At 32.8% G+C, this 18,273-nt stretch overlaps 1 protein-coding gene across 1 annotated transcript; it reads left to right on the top strand.

Annotated features, from left to right (window-relative positions):
• Positions 1 to 727: 727 nt before the first annotated feature.
• Positions 728 to 1,906, top strand: LOC108331269 (uncharacterized). Its single transcript, XM_017565918.2, has 2 exons — positions 728 to 926; positions 1,272 to 1,906. Exons 1-2 carry the CDS (start codon positions 788 to 790, stop codon positions 1,802 to 1,804), a joined length of 672 nt encoding a protein of 223 aa, XP_017421407.1. The 5' UTR covers positions 728 to 787; the 3' UTR covers positions 1,805 to 1,906.
• The last annotated feature ends 16,367 nt before the right edge of the window (positions 1,907 to 18,273 follow it).

Raw genomic sequence — 18,273 nt, forward strand, 5'->3', positions numbered from 1 at the left:
GAAGGTAATTTTATATTTTGTCATTCAAAAGCAATTTTAAAAAATAATAAATTATACTGTAGGACATACTATTTGTTTTATCATTACCAACATTTCTTATATTTCATTTTATCGCCTATTATATATATATATATATATATATATATATATATATATATATATATATATATATATATATATATATATAAAAACTTAAAATACAAATAAATTTAAATATGCAGTATAAATAATGTCTTAACTTGTATATTTTTAATGTAGGTATTTTTATGAGAGACATAGGAGAGATTCACCAGGTTAGGAATAATAACTTTATATAAAAGATCAGAATAATTCAACATTAAAATGAACAAATCCATATAAAAACTAAGATATTACTTTCCATTTAAGATTTTACGACAATAATTTTGTGAATCTTCTTCTTATATATATTTTTTATCTTATTTGTATTCAACTTAAAACTTGTAACTTACCTTATATTCTTAAAAAAGAGGTTTATTGGAAATGTAAAATTGGATTGAACATTAAATATTATGAGTTATAATAAACGAAGCAAGGTATTGCTTTTGCATAGTGAGAATACCTACTTAGGTTACATTACAATGTCTTGCGGCAGAAGCATGGAATAAGAATGTTGAAGCATGCAAGCAAGCCATCCTATTTCGTAATATCAGGGAATTGCTAATAATCGTATAAGAACATTTACTTTCCTCTGGCTTTCCAACAAAATCGCTGTCACATCTTTGAGACACAAACATCATTGGAATTTGAAGATTTAAACTCATTCTCAATGGCCACTGAGACAAGTAGAAGCTCAAGACGGGTTGGAACAAATTCATCATCACAAGCACCAGAGGTTGAAGAAATCGCACCTAATTCAGGATGGACAGAAGATCATTCAGGCCATTTTCTTCTCGTAGATCTTCCCGGTATTTAAACAACTCAATCATTTTATATTGCCTCTATTTTCTAATTAGATACATACACTTACTATGGAAATGTTGACCGAGTGGTTGACTGTCGCAACATTCATTATAAAAAAAGTGACCGAGCATCATACGACTCACATTTTAATATAGTATAAAAAATTTATATTATTTATTAAATGTGTACCGATCTTAATTTTACAAACTTGTTAAACTCAGTTTTATAAAATTGTGTTAACTTAAAGTCTATTATATAGAAAAAAATAATTACCGGAGAAAATAAAAACCCTTAAGAATAATGGGGTGTTTGTTAAAATAATAAGTGTTGTATTTGCGATGTTATTTCAGACTTCAAGAAGGAGGAGGTGAGTCTTCAAGTTGATAGCTCCGGTGGCCACATAATTGTGAAAGGCGAAAGGTATACAAATGAACAGAAACGTGTTCACTTTGAGCTGAAATTTGCAGTGCCAGCAGATGGAGAGTTGGAGAAGATATCTGGAAACTTTGATAGTGAAATCCTTCACGTGCACGTTCCCAAGCGAGCTTCACAAGAGCACAGAGAAAGTGGCATTGAGAAAGCTTCAAATGCCCATTTTGAAAGGGCAGAAGAAACTGAAACTGAGGAACACGATGCTGTTAACGACGATTATGTTGCTCACAGATATGACACTCCACACCACGAGGACGGCGAGAATGAAGAAAGAAGACATAACATAGATGATTATTCTCAGAACATAACAAGGAAGAGGGGGCAAAAACACATATCAAGATCTGCAGTGGAGGTTCTGATGAGAAACAAGGGAGTTGTTACAGCTGCTATTGTCGCTTTTTCCTTTGGTTTGTATGTTTCTCATAAGTTCCATTCATGGAATGAACCATAAGTCAAGTTCCTAAACCCTAATCTGTATGCACAAGAAAGAATATGTGTTATCATGTTGATATATTATATAATCAATAATGCGTGTATTTTATACTTTTTATAATTATATGTGTTGATTATATTTATTTAATATTTTTTATTTAAATTAATTTTGACAAAAATCTTATTTTAAAATAAAAGTATATTTAGTTATTATTTAAATTTAGGAAATCAAAATTAAGATATTATAAATATTTAATATTTTATCATATTTTGCTATAGATATAAAGTGCATGAATAAAATAAAATAAGAAACTCCTTTATATAAAATGTATCTCTTATATTTTTAATATATATTTTCAAAAATTTTAAAAATCTAAAAAACATTCAAGCTTAATTCAATTTAGGATGATTTTTTTTAGAATTTACATTTTTGAGAATGTACAATATTCATTATTGATGGAGAACAATCCTACAACCAAAAATACAAAAGTATACAGCAAAAATAATACATTGCAAGAATCTATAAAGAGTAACAATAGTGATACCATAATTTCGAAAAAGAATACCAATATTTTTAACTTAAAAAATTTTCTATTATTGTCTCACTTAGAAACATATAAGTATTCAATTTTCTCTCAGAATTTTAGAATGTGTCTCATTAGCAATGTGTTATAATCAATATTTTTATATATTGTCAAATAAAATCATACACACAGTGTCGAAAGTCTTATTCTTTATTAAACATAAAATTCAACTTTTGTGTAGTAAAGATGGAAATATGCAAATTATTCACAAACAAGTCATTTAAAACTATCTTTGTATTTGTTTTTATCATTCAAGCAAATAAATATAATTCCAAGAGCTTTGATGTCACTTAAGTATATTTAAAGTATTATTGATTTAACGTATTTTTAGGTTCAGTCAAGTGTTGTTCTATTTAAGGTTTTGTTTTTTTTTATTCTTTAAATTTAAAAATATTATTGTTTTGATGTATGACTGATGGTAGACATTTTTTGTATTTTTATGGTTTAAACCCTCATATTGTATTTGTACGGGAATCTCAATTGGATCCTCATATTTTCAACTGTGTCAATTGCGTTTATATATTTGCAAAATATCTCAATTGGGTCCAAATATTTGTAAAATTAAACCAATTTTGTTTAAGTTATCACAAACAGTCTTAAAATGTGCTGAGATGGATATTTTATTAAAAAAAATATGATGTCAGTGATGACATTAAATTTAGTAAATTAAAAAAAATAGAAAAATTATGCAATCAGAGAAAAAAAAGGGGGATTTGAGAGTAGTGTGTTCTTTGGAGCTGTCTTCTAGAAAAGCTGATTGTGTTTTGGAGAGTCTAAGTTTCTTCCTTCTTGACCCATTTTCGTCTTATTCGCTGTCACCCTAAAAAAACTTTCTACTATTTATGCAAAAAGACGACACTGCACTGTTGTTGGGGGATGAAACTGTAAGCAATTTTTAATTTTCAATTGAATGAAAAACACACACAGGATCTTGAATTTTCATGATACTCATTATTCTCTCATACACAGTGAAAAAGAACTTAACTGGATCCATTGTATAGTTTCTTCCTGTCAATGTTCTCCCTTCTCTTACTCCTTTTTAATGCTTTCTTGATGATATAGAAAAATCTAAGGGATGTCACAGTTTCTTTTCTTTTCAGAGAACGTAACCTTTCTTTCTCTCCTTTCAGAAACTTAACCTGTCAACCGTAGTCAAACTTTTTCCCTCTTTTATGATATTTAATCAATTTAATAAAATACCAAAATGCCCTTTTTGAAGTGAGAAGAGAGGGATTAATTTTAATAACTCTAAAATAATCCCTATAACTTTAATACATTATATTCTAATAATCATCACATTAGAATCTGTACATCAAAGTTATACTTTAAATTACATGAACCAATCTTAAATATTAATATAATTTAACATTCTCCCACTTGGTTCATGTGATGACTTGAAGATCTAAAACTAAACTTTAAGTGCGCACCATTCATTAGAATTATCAAGTCATCATCCTTATATGAATTGAAATGATCGAATCATGGCGGGCAAAAGTCATGAACGACAAGATTCCTTCCATGTATCACATAATCAAACCAACTCAACATAACTTTAATCAATCTTTTAACTTTCATGTCTCTAAAAGAGATATAACATGTTACCATAATCAATAATACATGTATATAACTTAATGTGGATAACAATAGAATAAAGAGAAACATAACTTTAATTGAATTCACAAGTGTCATGATAGTACAAGCATATAACTATACATATCCATATAGATAGATAACATCATTATGTTAATATTGACTTATCCATAATGCCCATACTTTCAACATGGCCAATAAAAGTTTTGGGCGGTAGTCCTTTAGTTAACGGATCTACTATCATCAAATTCGTACCAATATGCTCAATCAACACTCTATGTTTCTACAGTTCTTCTTTGACCGACAAGTATTTCAAATCCATGTGTTTAGCACCCTTTGAGTACTTGTCATTTTTAGAGAAGAAGACAGCTGCAGAATTATCACAATAAATCCTTATCGGCCTAACAATACTGTCAATAATGCCAAGCCTCAATACAAAGTTCCGCAACCACAAAGCATGAACCGTGGCCTCAAATCATGCCACGAATTCAGCTTCCATGGTGGAAGTAGCAATGACTGATTGTTTTTCACTTTTCCAAGAAATTGCTCCTTCAGCTAATAGATAAACATAACCAAATGTGGATTTTCTTGAATCCACACATCCAGAATAGTCTGAATCCGAGTAGCCAACCATCTCAAGATGATCTGACCTTCTGTAGGTGAGCATGTATTCTTTGGTACCTTGTAAATACCTAAGAACTTTCTTTGCAGCTTTCCAGTGATTCATTCTGGGATTACTTTGATATCGGCCTAACATTCCAACAGCAAAACTGATATCTGGCCGAGTACAAGTTTGAGCATACATCAAACTCCCAACCACTGACGCATAAGGAATAGACTCCATGGCCTTTCGTTCCAAATCATTCTTGGGACATTGCATTTGACTAAACTTGTCTCCTTTTTGAATTGGAACTATTCCAGGAGAACATTTTTCCATTCTGAATCTCTCTAACACTTTGTTAATATAGCCTTTTTGAGACAAACTTAACAATCCTTGTGATCTATCACAGAATATTTCTATTCCTATCACATAAGATGCCTCATTCATATCTTTCATTTCAAAGTTTCTAGAGAGAAACTTCTTACATCATGTACCATACCAACATCATTAGCAGCAAGAAGAATGTCGTCAACATATAGAACCAATATAACAAACTTACTCCCACTGATCTTCATATATATACACCGGTCAACGGTGTTCTCTACAAAACCATATGAAGTTATGGTATCATTAAATTTTAGATACCATTGTCGGGAAGCTTGTTTCAGTCCATATATTGATTTCTTCAATTTACACACCAAATTTTCTTTTCTTGTTATTGTGAAACCTTCTGGTTGATCCATATAAACTTCCTCTTCTAAGTCACAATTCAGAAAAGCGGTTTTTACATCCATTTGGTGAAGCTCTAAATCATAATGAGCCACCAAAGCCAAAACAATTCTCAAAGAGTCCTTCTTAGAAACAGGAGAGAAGGTCTCTTTATAGTCAATGTCATCTTTTTGAGTGAAACCTTTGGCAACTAATCTAGCTTTATACCTTTCAATATTGCCTTTTGAGTCATGTTTAGTCTTAAAGACCCATTTACAACCGACTCTTTTTGAACCCTTAAGCAATTCAACTAGATCCCATACTTTATTGTCATCCATTGATTTCAATTCTTCTTTCATAGCATTCAACCAATTCTCTGAATTATTACTTTCCATGGCTTGTCTAAAAGAGACTGGATCCTCATCAATGCTTAAGTCACATTCATGTTCAACAGAGTAAACCACATAATCATTCGAAATAGCAGGTCTTTTCTCCCTTACAGACCTTCTTAATGCTGCTTCTTGTGGTTCCTCTATCAATTTCTCATTTATGACTTGCTCATTTATGACTTGCTCATTTATGACTTGCTCATTGTCAATTAGCTCAACATTTATATGTTCATTTTGTGGGATTGGAACATTAACTTGTTGTCTCTGCTTGTTGTGTGTCTGTGATACAACAAGAGGGATAACAACTTCAGAAGAGACATTAGATGTAGAAACACTATTAGTATGCTCTTGAATATCCACTATTCGTGATTCCTCACTCCCACTAAATTGACCATTTTCAATGAACCGAGCGTTTCCAGACTCAACTATTCTTGTACTATGGTTAGGGCAATAAAATCTATATCCCTTTGATTTTTCAAGATAACCGATGAAGTAACCACTAATGGTTCTTGTTGGAACAATCGGTACCGTTATAGAGTTGCGCATCAGAATAAAATATAGATAGCGGAAAGCGTGTAACGATCACAACACAAGTTAAAATAATCGGTTTCAAAAATTGATTTTCTTAGTGAACTTTTATCGAACGGTTGATGTGCTAAGAGTTTAGGGATAAAGAAAATCAACACAGAATTTTTATCCTGGTTCGAATCAAAAGATTCTACGTCCAGTCGTTAATCACTATAAATAGTGATTAACCTTTTTCACTAAAAATATGGTTTGCAGATTACAATCAGATAATCAAAATAAGCTAGGAATAGAAAACACCTTCCTTCGACAAACGAACGGAAGAACCTGCTCAGCCAACTTGAAGAGAACCGCTCCGACCTTTGACACACAAAACGCGAGCTTCTCCTATTCACAAGACCAGGCAAGAGCACTCTATCACTTTGAGAACTTCCTCAGACAAACTGTATTCTCAAAATGGCATAGATCCTTTTCACTCACAGAGAGCTTCCCTTAGGCACAAAGCTCTAATACTCTCAATTAAAAAGTTCTTTCTAAGAGCTGTGAAGACCTCTATTTATAAGCCTAGTTTCGTGCAGGGTCAAAAACTGAAAAGACATCTCCCAACTGCCATTGATAATTGATTATCAAAAGTGATAATCGATTATTTGTGTCCGTTATGGGGTTTACAAAAAAGTGATAATCGATTATATGATGTGATAATCGATTATTCCTGTATGACTCTGTGATAATCGATTATTGCCATTCCATAATCGATTATTGCAGTTAAAAATGAAAGTTTACAAAGTTTACAAGAATTTTCTATTACATTTAATCTCTACAAATTGCTTTTAACTAATTCTAATATCTTCTTCAACTAAAACTTCTTGCAGCATCATCAAAACAAATTTCTTCAAGATTTACCAATACTCCTTATTGGTAACAATCTCCCCCTTTTTTATGATGATCAAAAATACCTTCTTGTTAAAAGCATTTCTAATTTCCTGCACAGATTTCATACTTACAAACATGTTAGTAATAACTGCACTACTTAAATTAGAAGTTTTCTCCCCCTTTTTGATCATAAACAAAAAGTAAAAAAGTGGAAAAACTCCCCCTCAAATTTTTCTCCCCCTCAACAAAAGAATTGATGCATTTCAAAACAGAAATAAAATTGAAATTTCATAACATGAAAGAATAGAATACCTCATGGAATATAAGAAAAACAGAAATTCAACTCTAATTAAGAAGTACAAACAATATTAATTAATCCATAATAGAGATAAAAACAAGATATCTAACAAACTCATATATCTTCCCTTGAATGTAATAATCCCCTTTTAAAAACAGACTCAATTTTTTTTTTTTTTTTTTACGCTGTGACTTAAGATAATCGATTATTACTTTAAATAATCGATTATGTGCGAGCCAAATTGTCAAAATCCAAATTTTTGAGGATGAGATAATCGATTATTACCCTTGGTAATCGATTATTTACGTTAATTTCCGAAAAACACAAATTTGGGCCAAATTTTCAACCTAAGACACATCTAACATTCATAAATTATTTCAAAGCTCTAAAAAAAATACCAGGATACCATAGAGTCTTCTTTTCCTTTTGAAAATTTAACCTGCAAAACCAAACAATAGAGTTTTGGTCCCCATAATCTCATTTGGGTCCTTTGAGGTTAGAGACAATTTACTTTATAACAGGAATCCAAACATATTTTCCATTTGGAACATCAAAATGTTTAATTCTACATTTGTTAGAAGTGTGCCCCTTTTTCATACAATAAAAGCATGTGACAACATTTTGGTTTCTATAAGACACAGTTCCTTTTTCAACCCATACCCTACGGGTTCTTTTAATTTTGTTCTTACTTTTAAAAACACTTTTGTTTTTATAAACCTTTCTAACAGTTATAGGCATTTCAATATTATTATTTCTAGTTTCAACTTCAAGAAGATTTTCAAGAATATCAATATCAAGCATATAACTCTTACATGAAAGACATTCAACAGGATGTTCAACATTTGAAGACTCTTTCATTTCCAAGTTGCAAATTTTATTTCTCAAACTTATTTCCTCATCTAATGCCTTCTCATATTTAATTCGCAATTCTTTAAATTCCTTTTTCAAATTTTTATGAGCAGCATTCAATTTTTCAGATTCATCAAGCAATTCAAGAAAAGCTTTTTGCAAATCAAATTCACTAGATTCAGAATTAGAACAACTTACTTGGCTTGCAGTGTCATCAACATTAGCTGTCAAACATAAGTTTGTTTCTTCAACAGAATCACTTGAACTACTTGAGTCATTATCAACCCAAGCAATGTGAACCTTCTTCTTTTTGTGAAATTTCTTGATAATTGGACAAACGACTTTTATATGGCCTCTTTCACCACATCCATAACATTTAAAGCTTGATGAGGAGCCTTGATTGTCCTTCTTTTTCTTCAGGAGTTGGCTTTTAGATGATTCATTGCTGGCCATTAAGCATAGATTTTCTTGCTTATTTGAATTGTTTGAGCTTGAGGAGCTTGAATCAGACAACGTCAACTTAACAACATCTGTGACTTTATCATGAGTAACTCTTAAAAATTCCCACATTTCCTGAGCACTTTCATAAACAGAAACTTTGAAAAAATCATCAAGGGTTAGTGCAGATAAAATTATGTTCCTAGCCCTAACATCATATTGTGCCATTCTATTTTCATCCATAGTCCACTGTAAGAATGGTTTTTCTACCTGCATATCATTTACAAAAATAGTGGGAACAATTGGTCCATTCATAACAACTTCCCAAATACCCCTGTCAATAGACTCCAAAAATATTTGCATTCTTATTTTCCAAAACGCATAATTTTCCCCCGTAAACAAAGGAGGTCTATCAATAGAAGCACCCTCAGCATAAACTTGGTTATGACCGCCCATTTTCGAAAAATTTGAAAAACTATCAAAGCAAGTTCTGATACCAATTGTTGGAACAATCGGTACCATTATAGAGTTGCGCAGCGGAATAAAATATTTGGAAAGCGTGTTACGGTCACAAATCAAGTTTCGATGGTCCGTTTTAGAAAAACAGTTTTCTTAGAGAAAATTTATCAAACAGTTGATGTGCATAAAACAATAAAAATAGTAGGGAGTAGAAAAATTGATACACTGGATTTTTATCCTTGTTCGAATCAAAAGATTCTACGTCCAGTCGTTAATCACTATAAATAGTGATTAACCTTTTTCACTAAAAATATGGTTTGCAGATTACAATCAGATAATCAAAATAAGCAAGGAATAGAAAACACCTTCCTTCGACAAACGAACGGAAGAACCTGCTCAGCCAACTTGAAGAGAACCGCTCCGACCTTTGACACACAAAACGCGAGCTTCTCCTATTCACAAGACCAGGCAAGAGCACTCTATCACTTTGAGAACTTCCTCAGACAAACTGTATTCTCAAAATGGCATAGATCCTTTTCACTCACAGAGAGCTTCCCTTAGGCACAAAGCTCTAATACTCTCAATTAAAAAGTTCTTTCTAAGAGCTGTGAAGACCTCTATTTATAAGCCTAGTTTCGTGCAGGGTCAAAAACTGAAAAGACATCTCCCAACTGCCATTGATAATTGATTATCAAAAGTGATAATCGATTATTTGTGTCCGTTATGGGGTTTACAAAAAAGTGATAATCGATTATATGATGTGATAATCGATTATTCCTGTATGACTCTGTGATAATCGATTATTGCCATTCCATAATCGATTATTGCAGTTAAAAATGAAAGTTTACAAAGTTTACAAGAATTTTCTACTACATTTAATCTCTACAAATTGCTTTTAACTAATTCTAATATCTTCTTCAACTAAAACTTCTTGCAGCATCATCAAAACAAATTTCTTCAAGATTTACCAATACTCCTTATTGGTAACAGTTCTTGCATCAAGCTTCTTTTCATGTGGATTATATAACCTTACCTCTGCCGGACAACCCCAAACATGAAGATGTCTCAAACTGGGTTTCCTTCCAGTCCATAGTTCATAAGGAGTTTTAGAAACTGCTTTGCTAGGAACCCTGTTAACTAGATATACAGTAGTCTTTAATGAATACATCCACAAAGATAAAGGAATATTACTATGACTTAACATACTCCTAACCATATCCATAAGAGTACGATTCTGCCTTTCTGCTACACCATTTTGTTGTGGTGTACCGGGTATTGTATATTGTGCACAAATACCCCGACTTTCAAGAAACTTTGCAAATGGACCTGGACATTGTCCATTCTCATCATTTTCACCATAATATTCACCACCTCTATCAGATCTCACCAATTTTACTTTTCTATCTAATTGTCTTTCCACCTCATTTATGAACACCTCAAGGGCATTCACTGATTGAGATTTTTCATGTAATAGATATATATAACAATAACGTGAGAAATCATCAATAAAGGAGATAAAATATTTTTCACCACTCCAGGATTTAATGCTAAAAGGACCAGAAATATCAGTGTGTATTAACTCAAGAAGTTGACTACTTCTTGTGGCGGGATATTTTGATATGTGTTTTGTTTGTTTACCCCTAATACAATCAATACATACATCCCAGTCATCAAAATCCAATTGAGGTAAAATTTCATTTTTCACTAACCTCAACATCCTTTCTTTGGATATGTGACCTAATCTTTTATGCCATAAGAAAACAGAACATTCTTTTCCTGCACCACAATTTCTATCAACAACATGTTCAACATTAAACAAGGATTCAGAAAAATTAACATCAAGATTTAAACGATATAAACCATCCAATAATGTACCAGAATCATAATAGTACGAAATTTTATACAAATGAAAAATATCATTTTCAATCTTAAAGTTAAAACCTAAATAATCCAACTTTGCAATATAAATTAAATTTCTAGCACAACCAGGAACATAGAGACACTTTTCAAGATTCAGACAATAACCAATGTCTAGAATCAATATGTAAGTCCCAATTCCTTCTATTTGTGCCTTCATTCTGTTCCCCATATATAAATATTTTTCAGTTTCTTTTATGGGCTGGATTGAAAGGAATCCCTGCATAATATTAGAAACATGAGTGGTAGCTCCAGAATCCAACCACCAGGTATTATTAGGCACTTCAATTATATTTTCTTCACAACTTACAGAAACATAAAAAGTACATTTCTTTTCGAACCAAGATTTTCTTTTCGGACAATCTTTCTTGAAGTGACCTACTTTCTTGCAAAAGAAACATTTCTGGTCCTTCTGGATATTGCCCTTATTCACTTTCATTGGGGCTTTGTCCTTCTTGTTCTTCTTTCCTGATTTAGCTTTACTGAAGCTAGCACCTTCATGAGTTGTGAGATGGATAGAATGATCTTTCATTTTCTTCAATCTCCCTTCCTCTTGTACCAACATGGCTTTGATTTCTTGAAAGTTCCATTTATCCTTAAGAGTGTTATAGTTCACTTGGAACTGGCCAAATTCAGGAGGAAGAGAGTTCATGATAAACTGTACCAGAAAAGACTTATTCACCTCCATTCCCATTGACTTTAATCTTGCTGCTATATTAGCCATTCCAGTTACATGGTCATGTATGGGATGTGACCAGTCAAACTTTTTGGTATTCAGCTCACTCATAAGAGTTCCTACAATAGACTTGTCAGTTATGTCTGATTGTGAGTACTCCTTGATCAGTTTCATGAATTCCTTTGCGTTTTCTGTTTTAGGCATAGAAGGCTTTACATTCTCTACCATAGACATGCGCATCAAGTTTAGTGACAGCCTGTTAGACCTATGCCAAGCCTCATAAAGAGACTTCTCATCACTTGTACTAGTCTTTGTAATGACTGCGGGCATTTCATCCATCATAATTGCCATGTCCAAGTCTAACACACCCAGTTGGAACTGGATTTGTTCTGACCAATCAGCATAATTGAGCCCATTAAACTTGACCACATTGTTGCTCAAACCTGATACATTCATGTAAGCTGGAAATAATACACAAGCTCTTACATTAATGCTTTGATAAAATTAATGGATTCAAACAAATTACTACACTAGTCATACATTCAAGTTCACCTTTGGGTGACACTTAAACTGATAGGTAATCATTTAAGTCATTCATTTAAGTTCACCTTTGGGTGATACTTAAACTGACAAATTCCATATACACTTTAATAAACAATCAGTCATACTTAAGTCTATATGGATGTTATCTTTGGATATACAAACATATTTACTAAGTACATGAAATGTCTCACTTTAATGTCATCAATTATAAACAATGGTTCACCTTTGGGTAATCCATAACATCCTTATATCAATGACTAATTACTCTAAATATTCACAATTTAACATCCTTTATATTATGAATAATTTTCACAATAACATGAGCAATTTAAAAGAACAACAAAATTGTTAAACCTTTTAATTTTGATTAGAATTATAACTCATCCAAAATTCAACTTAATTGAATTTCCTTCATCCAAGATTAATAAACAAAAATTATACTATGCATGTGAGTAAATACACTTTTTTCACATTAAAAGCATTCGAAATTATGAAACTTTTAATTCACATTTAATTTCCATTCAATCCAGTAACAGTAACCATGTTTAGAATATAATAACTGTGGGAACAAGTGCCGCAACAGTAAAGTTGCGTTATGCCAAAATATAAAACCCTACGGCTGGAGTTATGAAATTAATGCAACAATGAATAAAAAAATAAACAAAATTGTGGCTTCCAGGTTCCAGGGTGAATGAAATTCACGTGAATTGTTTCTATCATTCAGAATTCACTTTACACAAGGGAATTGGCTTTTCTATCATGCAGAATTAATTTTGCATATTGCGGTCATCGTGCAACAGTAGGGTTATTTTAATGTGACAATCAAAAATTAAAAAAACTTGCGGCTTCGAGATTCACATTACAGTGAATCTAATTTTCTTTCATGCCAATAAAAAATAATTAAACATTTGAAAATTAAAATCCCTAAATTTCATAATTAAAAAATTAGGGTTTTAAAAATTGAAAAAATTACTATTCATGGAGAATCATAAAATTCAGAACCTGACTCTGATACCAATTATAAGCAATTCTTTAATTTTCAATTGAATGAAAAACGCACACAGGATCTTGAATTTTCATGATACTCACTATTCTCTCATACATAGTGGAAAAGAACTTACCTGGATCCATTGTATAGTTTCTTCCTGTCAATGTTCTCCCTTCTCTTACTCCTCTTTAATGCTTTCTTGATGATATAGAAAAATTTGATGGATGTCACAGTTTCTTTTCTTTTCAGAGAACGTAACCTTTCTTTCTCTCCTTTCAGAAACTTAACCTGTCAACCGTAGTCAAACTTTTTACCTCTTTTATGATATTTAATCAATTTAATAAAGGTTTAATAGGTTCGGAAGTCCTATATTTGTGGGTTCGTTTCAATTGGGTCCTCTAATTTTGGAAGTGATCAATTGAGTCCCTAATTTGGTCAATTTGATTCAATAATAGCATTTTCGTTAAATATAGATGGCATCCAGGTGGTACCGTTTGAGCTGTATAGATGGATTTTTAACATTTTTAATTGTTAAATATATTAATAAATGAAAATATAATTAGAAATTATTAAAAATATTAAATTAGGCCAGTGGTGAGGACCCAATTGATCACTTCCAAAATTAAAGGACCCAATTGAAACGAACCCGCAAATATAGGGACTTCTAAACCTATTAAACCTTTAATAAAATACCAAAATGCCCTTTTTGAAGTGAGAAGAGAGGGATTAATTTTAATAACTCTAAAATAATCCCTATAACTTTAATACATTGTATTCTAATAATCATCACATTAGAATATGTACATCAAAGTTATACTTTAAATTACATGAACCAATCTTAAATATTAATATAATTTAACAGAAACTGCAGCACCGTCGTCCGTTTCATGAGAAAATTGGAGAAGGAAGAACTAGTGTTGAAGGAAGAAATTGGTGGAGCTGAAGGGGTGGATCTGAGGAAGCTCTTGTGTCGTGAGGCAGTGTCGCGGAAAACCCCATTGAAGCATTGTTTGTGTGGCCTAAGCTCAAAGCCAACTCCATCTGAAAATGGAAAAAAGATTGTATGGTTTGAGAAATTCCCAAGAGAGAATGAGTATCAGTAATTCTATGTATTACTACTACTGAGTATGATGAAGGTTTTTAAACGAAAGTGAGAGTGTGAAAAGGCACACACCAGAGTGGTGCAAGAATGAATCCTATGCCATACAATGTTTTCTCTCAAGACATTTCTCTGTCAATAATCACTCTGTCCTACCACATCATATTCATTTTTTCTTGTCACCTAAATACTACCATTTTTTACTATTTTCTACTTTATATGTCGGTTTTATAATCAACAACTTTAATGTATGACTCTTGCCTGTTTTGTGTGAGTGTCTGTGGAGTTGCATTCTTAATATGTGGAGGTAGTTTCAACAACGTTTGTCTTGCCCTGATCCTTGTATTGTTTTTCCTTTCTGAATTTGGTTTGGTTCTTCTCTTCCAATTCTTAAGTCCAAAAACTGAGAAATAAGTGGTCAATGAAAATAAAATAACCAATCACACAGGTGGCTTCAAACAGTGACCACAACCTTGTGTCTGTTTAGTGGTATTCAAACGAAAGACACAAACAATGAATGGATTTGTTTGTTTGCAGGGAAATTGAAATGGAAACCCAGATCCCGATTTTGTGCAAGGAAGAACAGATAGATAGATCTAGAGACCGGAGAGGTGAAAGTGAGATTGTCTCAGCTTTCTTCTCTGTGACACCTTTGTGTAAAATAGGTTTTCCCCTTCTTCATCAATGTCTTCTTCCCAGACTAGTTGCATTCTTTGCCAAGATCATGGAAATTCTATCATGGCTTCCTGTGAAAGATCTCCTGCTATTCAAGAGTGTTTCAAAAAGGTGGAAACAACTTGTCTTCGATTCCGCTTTGCGGCGCGGCTTTCCGAGGCTAGGGTTTTGCAAAGGAGATGACGGCGAAGACGATGAGATAGTAACGATTTGGGGTTTGAAGGGTTTTCCAAATTGGTTCTCTATAGTTTTTCTAAGTGCAAGCCATTCCCCCTCCTCCCTTTTTTGCTTGCATAATTTTTCTATTTTTATAAATTTATTAAATTTCATGTCACTTACAGCTTTTTTATTTAATAAAATATCTACCTCAGCACATTTTAACGCCGTGACAACTTAACGGTTAGAATAAAATTGGTTTAATTTTACAAATATTTGGACCCAATTGAGATATTTTGTAAATATATAGATCCAATTGAGACAGTTGGAAATATGACGACCCATTGTCATACAAATACGAGGACCAACCGAGAGTTTAAACCTATTTTTATTTCACTTTCTTGTATTCATGTTTAATTTTAGTGGAAGTTAATTGATTAATTTGCTTCCACAAATGCTTATTTCTTATCTTGAAAATGATATTTTTTTTATTAAAAATGAAGGAAACTAATTTCGTGTTGTTTCCATTAGCATAAAAAGGACCATATATAAATTATATAAATTAATTTTTTATTTTATTTTTTGTGGGTAACGGTACCCGCGGGTCAGGTAATATACTACTCGTACCCAATCCGTTTAGAAGCGGGTATTAAAATATCCGCTATCTGTTACCTACGGATAGTAAATATCTGTAAGGTTTAATACCTATTTTGGTCCCTCGGTTTGTAGGGTCTGTTCAAAGTTGTCCTCCTTTTTTTCAAAAGTTCACTAACATCCTACTTCTTGCAAAAACGGTGCACGTTAGTCCTTTTTGGTTACGGCGTTAAAAATACTAACGACACAGCTGCCCAGCTGGCAAAAAACTGATAAGTTGTATAGTTTTGGTTGACGTGTTAAATTGAATTGTTGATTCATCTTGAAAGCAAAGTGATTCATGGTTGTTTTCCCCAAATTTAAAAGCAAAGTTAGGGTTGTTGGTTATCCGTGCTACATTTGTTCTCAAATCTAAAAGCAAAGGTTAGGGTTCTTGGAGATTCATGCTACTGTTCTTCCCAAATTTAAAAGCAAAGGGTTAGGGTTAGGGATGACTTCATCACAAAGTTGTTCTTCCTGTTCGAAGGCAACGTCTAAAGGATTTTCACAATCCTCACACGGTGCTGTTTCGAGGGGAGTTGGGATAACCCCTATTTGCCACTGTGGTGATATTGCTATAATGAAAGTTGCCAGAACTTCAAGGAATGCTGGGAGGAAATTTTGGGGATGTCGTCATTACAAGGTGTTTTGAATACCGTAGTGACTTTTATGTGTATTGGATTTTATGTGTTCATACATTTTTGTGTTCTTGGTGAATAATAGGGTGGATTTTCAACTAGGATGTCATGTAATTTTTTCAAGTGGTGTTCTGAAGACAACGCTGATGATAGAGATGGTACAATTGTGAGACAGAGCAACAGGATATGTGATCTGGAAAATAATGTGAAAGAGTTGCAGAGAAGGATAAAGTTTTTAGTTGGAGTTGTGTTTGCTGTTATTGTGTTGAACATTATGACATTGTGGCTGTGTTTAGCTTGATCTTAGGTGTGCAATGTGCAATGTATGTTTTGTTCATGTAATGGCTTAGGTGTTTAGCTTCATGTTTTGTTAATGTAATATCAGTTGGTGTTGTAATATGAGTGAACAATCTGAGTTCGTGCAATAAAGTTCGTTTTAGTCCCCCCTACGTTTTAAAAATGTTAAATGTGGTCCCCATTTCCTTTAAAAATTATTCAAGGTGGTCCCTCTTTCCTTTAAAAATTGTTCAAGGTGGTCCCTAACGTATATGACTGTAATACATATTAAGGATACCTGACAAAAAACAGATATAATTACATAATATCACTACTTCCAAATATCATAACATAATATCACTACAACTATAATAACATATTTAATTAAAGTGCTTAATAACACTACAAAATTAAAGTGCTTAATAACAATACAACATACATAATTAAAGTGCTTAATAAGAGTACAACATACACATTTAAAGTACTTAATAAGAGTACAAAATAGATCCAAATACATCCAAATTTTCAGTTAAATCTATGGATCTTTTCTTCTAATATTTAACTTTTTCCTTCCTATTGGTGGAGTTAAATCTGGGATGGAATCTTGAGTTGGTTGTGGTGGGTGAGGAGATTAGGGACTTGATGGTTGTGAAGGTGCAAGGGGTTGTGAACTTTGTGCCTGTGTTGGTTCTATGATGGCTGGACGTAAAGGGCACACTTTTTTGTTGTGCCCCACTTCACGGGAGATGCTACATTTCTTTATGTGCCCACCAACACTCATTTGGGTCTCATCCTTAGTTAGCTCCCATGGCTTCTTTCTTCTTTTTTTCTTTGGTCTCCCAGGCATCTTCCTCTTAAGTGGTGGCAGTACATCAGGAGAACTTGTTTTTTCCCATAGGAGGTGGCCATTCACAGGATAGATGATGGACGCATATGCCTCTTCATATGTGGATTTCCTGAACCAAATTGGTATAAAAGTTTCTAGGTCTACATTTGAATAGTTCATTGTTGCAACTGCATGACAACATGGGATGCCACTGATCATCCACTTCCTGCAACTACATTCTTCATTGTCCAGGTCCACTGTGAACTTGTTCCCAATGACTGAAACATGTCTAACCTCAAAAATCCTTCTTACAGACCAGCTGAATAAATGAACATAAATAAGGCACATCAACAATTGGGTATGAACATAAATAAGGCACAAGAAAAATATTACCTTGGGATCCAATATCTTGACAAATTACATTCCTTCATAAGTCTCTTTTTGATCTTTGGACAGACATCGAAATCCATAGATGCCACCTTCGTTCTGTTCGTGGCCCATCTTTTCATCAAATACAGTCTAATATCCTCCAGCATGGTGATAATTGGTTTTGCTCTGGCATGAACAATAACATTGTTGAAACCTTCACTGATGTTGTTATCTAGAGTATCACACATTGCTTGAGTTCTGAACCTACTTCTTGACCAATACCTATTACACAAGAATGAAGAAAATGGGTTACCAAACATGAGTAATGCAGAATTTTTGTGCATGTAAGGGAAACAATGTACCTTGGGGGAATGGCTA

Source organism: Vigna angularis, chromosome 4, assembly GCF_016808095.1.
Source record: "Vigna angularis cultivar LongXiaoDou No.4 chromosome 4, ASM1680809v1, whole genome shotgun sequence".
Lineage (NCBI taxonomy): Eukaryota > Viridiplantae > Streptophyta > Magnoliopsida > Fabales > Fabaceae > Vigna > Vigna angularis.